The sequence below is a fragment of the Cavia porcellus genome, unplaced genomic scaffold (assembly GCF_034190915.1).
Source record: "Cavia porcellus strain 051 isolate PalLab524CR breed Dunkin Hartley unplaced genomic scaffold, mCavPor4.1 scaffold_29, whole genome shotgun sequence".
Classification (NCBI taxonomy): domain Eukaryota; kingdom Metazoa; phylum Chordata; class Mammalia; order Rodentia; family Caviidae; genus Cavia; species Cavia porcellus.
The window spans coordinates 17,514,885-17,521,933 of NW_026947512.1; the positions used below are offsets into that span (position 1 = coordinate 17,514,885).

General features: G+C 38.3%; 1 protein-coding gene across 4 annotated transcripts; it reads right to left on the reverse strand.

Moving 5' to 3' along the window:
- Positions 1-739: 739 nt before the first annotated feature.
- On the reverse strand, positions 740-6,777 carry LOC106028730 (apolipoprotein R-like). Of its 4 annotated transcripts, none has more exons than XM_063239776.1 (5): positions 6,631-6,776; positions 6,249-6,563; positions 2,606-2,776; positions 1,549-1,724; positions 740-1,026 (listed from the first exon to the last, which is right to left on the reverse strand). In XM_063239776.1, the coding sequence occupies exons 2-5, from the start codon at positions 6,343-6,345 to the stop codon at positions 862-864; spliced, it is 609 nt and encodes a 202-aa protein (XP_063095846.1). In that variant the 5' UTR covers positions 6,346-6,563; positions 6,631-6,776; the 3' UTR covers positions 740-861. The 4 variants fall into 4 exon arrangements, with proteins under 4 accessions (XP_063095846.1, XP_063095849.1, XP_063095848.1 ...); XM_063239779.1 differs by having other exon boundaries at positions 6,261-6,563; positions 6,631-6,775; XM_063239778.1 differs by having other exon boundaries at positions 6,696-6,761.
- Positions 6,778-7,049: the final 272 nt, after the last annotated feature.

Sequence of the window (7,049 nt, forward strand, 5' to 3'; positions counted from 1 at the left end):
TACACAGAGACACCACCCAAAGACATTCTTGGTAGACTAGTAGGTAACAGTTTCTAAGACTATGGATAGATACCTTCTGTCTTACGTGGAATCTTCTAGCAGTTTAGGTCACTCTGTAAGCTTGATGGACTCTGTGATCACTTCACAGTGTGTTTGGGGGAAGTAAATCAAATAGGTCACAGTTCCTCATAGAACTCTGTGTAAAGTAGAGAAGATACCACAGAGGAACTGAAATCAAGTGAGAAAGAGACTCCACAGGAAGTAGGAGTCTCTGGAAGTAGAGAAGTAACACATTTGATCACTCAAAAGTGTACAGGAGATTGGTATGACATTTCTCTTCATCTGTGCAAGAGCTGCTAAAGCCAGTTTAATTTAATATTTAGGGAATATGGTGGCCAACCAGATGGAGGACTTGGGAATGCTCAGGCGGCTGACGTGCGGGTATTGCATGCATAGTGTGCATAGAGTGAGCACTTAGCACATTCTGAAATTCCTCTGCTTGGAAGGGAACTGTTGAGATGTGGTGAGTGAAGCAACATGTACAGTACCTCAGGGGATGGACAGGGTTTAGGGCTATGTTGACAATTAATCTCTACTCTGAGGATATCAGTGATATGCCCACATAGACATATCAGTGTGAACTCAAGCACATGCCTAGTCATAAATATATAAGCTTGTGTAATGGGTTTGTTTGAGATCTTCTTTCATTATATTTTAAATGACCACAAAGACAAAATAGTTTGGAAACATGAATATTTACTATCATGAATATCAGTGCCAAAGAGACTGGACTCAAGCGATCCACCTTGAATCAAAGGCACCTACATGTTTTCCTCTCTTTTTAGGGAAGAGTTGCAGTGATTACACTTGCATGGATTTTTTGGACTTGTCCCTCTGTAGTTCCAGTAGTTCATTCTCCAGGGACAGCTTGTATACCTCCAGGGCTAATTTCACCTCCTCCACGCTCGGCAGGCACTGCATGAGCTTCCTGCCTGCGACCACTTGCTCGCAGCCTTTGGGGACCTCCTAAAAAAGACACAGTTGAAGGTATGGTTGGTTCTCTGCAGTCAGGGAGGAGATGCATCCTGACAAGAGAATGAATATAGATTGGGACCAAGGCCAGCTCTGACTGTGGTTAAACAGGGAAAACCAGAAGCCCTGTTGGGCTCTGGCAAAGTTTTCCTCAGAAGACACAAGTGTGTTCTCAGACAGCAGCCTAAATAAAGGTGGATGAGGACATTTCTGCTGACCACCCAGAAAGTGGGACGACCGTATGTTACATGGTTTAGAAAAAATATTTAGGAGTTTGTACTCCTAGATCTATGGGACCCAGGTCTCCAATGTACTCAGTTTTGTCTGTTCTTGAGGAGATGGAAATTTCTACTTCAACCTAGCTAAGCAGAATGGGTCAAGAGAAAAAGAAAGCTTCTTTGAGTGAGTCAGAAATGATTCTTGACAAATCACGGGTCACTATTTGTCACTGGGACAGAGCTTTGTAGGGGAGCCCCTCGTCTGACAGTACAGAACTGCCTGAGTTGTGTCACTCACCCAGTCACACTTGGGCACCTCTGGGGACCAGGTTCTATTTTGAGAGCAAGTGATACTTTGGGAACCCACTAGGCCAAAGCCAGAGTCACAAAAGATGGTGACGTTCTCAGATTCAGTATACCAAGGCTTATTCACAGACAGCTTTCCGTTTTTTATCTTTGGCTTCAGACAAAGAGCTACAATGGAAACATATGTTAAGCAAATTATAAAACTGAGAAAAAAGACACAATAACAGTCTAAAATAATAAGAATGAGTTATATTTAGGGGGTGCTTATTATATCTTTTGTTTCATTTTGATAGCAATATTTTTAAGGATGAATACCTATCCGATTTCAGATTAGCCTTTTATGTGGCTATCTTATTTAATTTCACAATAACACTATAAAATAAATTGTCATTATTATTCCCATTGAAATGGAAGAAACTTGAAATAAAGAAAGAAACTTGTGAATGTCATAAAGGTTTTCAATAAAGGAATGAAATGTGCATAAATACACAGGTCCACAGATTCTTAGCCATCATAGTAAATAGCCCTTGCACACTCAACCATAACTCTTCCTGTCTCCTTAACAGGCTGCAGATTAAAAGTCCTTCTCACATCCACCCACACCGTGGCAGGTGCTGCTCTACACATGACTCTGAGGGAAAACCTGTCACTTTGGGAACACTGTAATTAGCTGAGGAGCTCCTATATCACCCCTGTTGCTAGATGATGCTAGAACAAGTTTTCTTGAGAATTTTACATAGGTCTACTGGTACACATGTATGAAATGCTATGCCCATAAAATATATTAGAACACAAAAACAAGAAACTAGGAACAGGGCTGACTTCAGAAGGCTGAATTCCATGATTGAGAGAAACTGGAGGAAGGTCATATTTATCTACATTCTTTGTATTTTTTGCATGGGATACCATCAGCATATATTAATTATTTAAACAAAACACAATGAGATCAATTGTTTTTTGTACTGACTCTGGCAGGGAAGAACACTGCTCTGGATCCTCTTATGACAGTTTCACCCCTTCGTCATGGGATGAAAAAGGAGCAAAGTTACCTTTGCATTGGGGAGCTTCAGGTGACCAGTGTGAATAACCGCAGGTGAGTCTTGCTTGTCCAACCAGACTGTACCCTTCATCACATTCGTATGCAACCTCGGGTTTGAAAATACTGTATGTATTGATGCGTTTATGATGTCCGTGGGCAATTCTAGGAGGCAAAGGGCAACCTTGATGATAAGACATAAAAATGAGAGAGTGACTTGTAGAACATATGAAGAAGCACAGCCCAGGATTTATACAGTGTGTAGAAAGCTCTGTTCTGTCTGTTCATCTTCTCTGTCCTTAAGATCACTCGTGCTGCCTGTCTACCAGCTTTGAAGTGAGGAGCTGTGGCTTTCTTTCACTTCACTGACAAGTACATTCAACTTTATCTGGATATTTTTTAATGAAGGCTGAATTCATCCTTAGATTACATCATATGAGCAGTAAGCTTAATTTCAAACCAAATGCAAAGATGTACATTTGGGTTTTTTTTTTTTTTGTTTTTTGTCTTTTTCCTTTTTATAGGTACCAGGAATCAAACTCACGACTGCCTGCTTCCAAGGCAGGCGCTTATGCCACTGAGCTAAATCCCCAGCCCCAAGATGTGCATTTGTGAGAAACTAAAAGCTGTGAACTCACTCCATTATCTCTGAGCCTTTGCTCTCAAGTCAAAAAGATCCACCCATCTCCACCAACAAAATATCACACTGCAGAATATTTTAGAAGGAAACTCATAGGAAGAACAGAAACAGTGACTGGCACATTGAAGCAAGAAATAAGAATCAGAACACCTCTCTGAATGAGACCATGCCATGGCCCATAAGCACTGCATTAGATATGTAAACAGAGCAGAGCAGAATGTCAGACATGGTACCAAACTAATGTAAAATTTCTTCTTATAGCTGGAACTAAGCATCAGCTGTTTCCCAAGCACATATTTACTAAAATTACAAGTTAAAAATATTTTTCCACTTGTGAGTAATTAGAAACATTTCTTTTAGCCCTTCTAATGGATACTTCAAACTTAACTATCAGTTTCTTACAGAAATTCTCATTATAAGATAATCAAGCAATTTGTCCTAAATATGTCAGACACATGTCCAGTCTGACACTGTAGGTAGATGACATGAATGTGCTCATATCATCTACCTACAATGCCACCGTTTTTTTTGGCTGCTGATCAAGGTCCATTTGCACTAAGATTTCTGTTACTTCTCAGCAAGTAGGCATCATTTATCTCTCAAGACCTTACATCAGTTATTAGGAAGAAATTATATATCATAGACAACTATTTATTGATATATTAGTATGACTTATACACTGTATGCCACGTGATATATATATATATATATATATATATATTCTTTTATAAATGTATGGCATATATGTTATTTATATTTTACCTATGCATTTTAAAATATACTATTTCTGTTATATATTTAAATATGCAATATGTATTAGATACATTTTATGGCAATATCTGTATCATGTGATATATATATACAGCATATTTCTAAACAGTTTTAGATATTTCTAATAATATGTGTGCAGGTATGGATATGTGTGCATACAGTGTAACTATTGGACATAGTATACCTATAATCCAGCTACTTTATATGCATTTCTCCTCCCAGCTACCATAAGAGGACTAAGAGATACACATTATCATCTTCCCCACTTTTTAGAGATGAAAACAGACAAATTCAGTCTCTTTCTCCAGCTGAAGCAACTACTGAGAGGCAGAACTGAAGTCTAGTTTACTCAAAATCCCATATTCATTATGGCTTTGATCTATATTCTCCAAGTGCTATTTAATAGTCAACTTATACTACCTGAATTTATAATTCATTTTGTTTTAAATGCAGCAAATATATGTCAGTATATCTGTTTTTGACATCGTGGGTCCACAAAAATGCCAACCTTTGTATGAATTTGTTTATGGGTGGACTTTCCTAAATATCAAATGAAATACATTCATGAGGAAAATGCTTTTTTTGAATTGGCCCATAAATATTTTTATAATTTATCCCTCTCATGCTCAGCAGACAAGGAGCCATGTCCTTGTAACATGGTAAGAAACCTAATACCTGATCATGGGAAGAGTAAAACTACAGTACTGTTCAGTTTAAACTCGTGCAAGAGACAAGGGACACCAAGAAGGAGGAAAGAGGAGTGAGACAGAATCAAGGGAGAAAGGGAGAAGATAGCATCTTTTCGAGGAGACTGGAAGTATATTCTGAGGTTTAGAAAACATCCGTGTAAGCAGCTGAGATACTGGCAGGTTTTTCATGTTGGGGTAACAGTTTGAGCAAAGGAGAAGAAACAGGAAGTTGATATTTGTAGATAAAAAAGAACTCAACTCAGAAACCTGTCCAAATTAATTTAGAAATGCTTTATCAAGCAGGGTGGAGAATATGGACCACAGTGAGGTGGGTTTGAGGGTTTGGAAGAGGGAACACATGCAGAGGAACCAAAAGGAATCAGGACAGTACCTAGTGGTTTGCTGGACAACCCACCTACCCTATCTCAAGAAAGAAGAGGAGCCCTGGCAGATTAGGCTAATGAGTGCACAGGAAAAGATGGGGGCTGTGGGAGGATAATAGGGTGGTGGTTTCCATTCTCAAGAGAGCTGAAACACCCAAGTTGAAGGAATCCTATTACCCAACATTTTAAAATATGCTTTCAAACATTCCTTTTAAAATATCCATTATTAGAATGTATAAGAATTCTAAAGTAAAATACTGTAGTAAAACAACTCTGAAATCACTCTGCAATATTAAAAAAATTCCAAGTCTGAACAACTTTGGGTCATTCTGGGGCCTTAGAAATTAGTCTTCACAAATTCCCTCAATGTTTTTAACCAAGATGACAAAGTTACATCATGCTTGGCATAGAATCAGTTCTTCTGTCATCAGAGTTGGATATTGATTGAATATGGAACAAAACCTACATAGAAATCAACAAAGCTATTGGTGCATATTTCTTCCTTTTGAGTTGATTTTGAATTCTGTACAGAAGGTTCTACTTTACTCTGAAAGACAGTACAGATGATATGTATGTAAATATTTCTAACAGTCTTAGAGAATTCTTCTCATAGAAAGAAATCATGTCAGAATAAAAATGCTATTTAAAATTAACATAATTACATATGTATTAATGAGCAGCCTGAGTCCAGTGGGAGCCTCAGGTCCTCACAAACACATTGATTAGGAATAATTATCCTCTAATGACAGTGCCATACCTCACAGTTACACAGTATTTTCAGTTTACACAGAGATTTGCAGTTTTATTCCAATAATTCATTCCTTTTTTATAACATTGTAAAATCTTACTATATCAAAGGCAAGTGTGTACTCAATCATTAATGCAATAGGAAAAAAATAACCTCACAAAAGAATTACTTAGAAGTATTCGTTTAAGTATTACACAATAACCAAATAAATAGGTTGATTTTTTGCTAGATCAATTCCTCAAGGGTTTATAATATTTAGCTTTGCAACTACTTATAGCCTATTTTGGAAGAACTAAAACTATTTAGATATTTCTTTAAAATGTGTTTCATTTCTGTAAAACTGTGTTGAATTATGAACATCTGATCAATTCTCAGACAAGTGTTCTTCTCCCTACCTTGGTCTGAACCTTCATCTCTTTACACACCTTTGTACTCACCACACAGGACAGGTGGACACCACATTGAAGACAAGACTCCGAGAAGCCACAGTGCTGGTAAAATTCTCTGCAGTTTGCGGGGCATGATGCAGAAAGTTGGAGAGAGAGCGCACTGGGGCTCAGCCTTCTCAGAAGCCCTGAATCAGGCTAAAGTTGAAGCTCCAAATCACAAGTAATCTGATGTCTGAACCAAAAAGCTGAGTCTTGACAAGGTTATAGTGATGAGTCACGAGATGGGAGGGCTAGTGTTCAGTAGACCAGGTCAGGATAAGCCGACACAGGTCATCCAGTAAAGCTCCAAGTCTAGGGGAGAAGGACATGAGTGTGCAAGAGTACACACTAGAGATTGTAACTGTTAATCATAACTTACGGATTTCCTTGCTTGTTTTCTCTCATGACAACACAGGTACTTGTTGATCTGTTATCTCCACGTACACTGTGTTTCTTGGTCTGTGGAGCACGTTCTTCAGAGATACCATGGTCAGGCTGCACTGTCTCCTGCTGGTAGCAGTCCTCAGTCACTAGTGTGACTGCCTCGTAGGACACTGGGGTAAAAAACCTTCAAGTGAATTTTCATAGTTCTCAGCTTAATTGAACTAGAAGAAGTGCACACACCCAATCATGAAAAGACAAAAGTGCAGGCCAAACAATTGCTTGCAACATTTACCTTTTCTTGATTTGTGACACTAAATTAATTAATTTTGGGACTCTGAAGCTAGAAAGTAAAAATAAGATTCTCAAAGTGGTGTTTCCAATGCAGATAAATCATTCATGGGAAAATAAATGGTA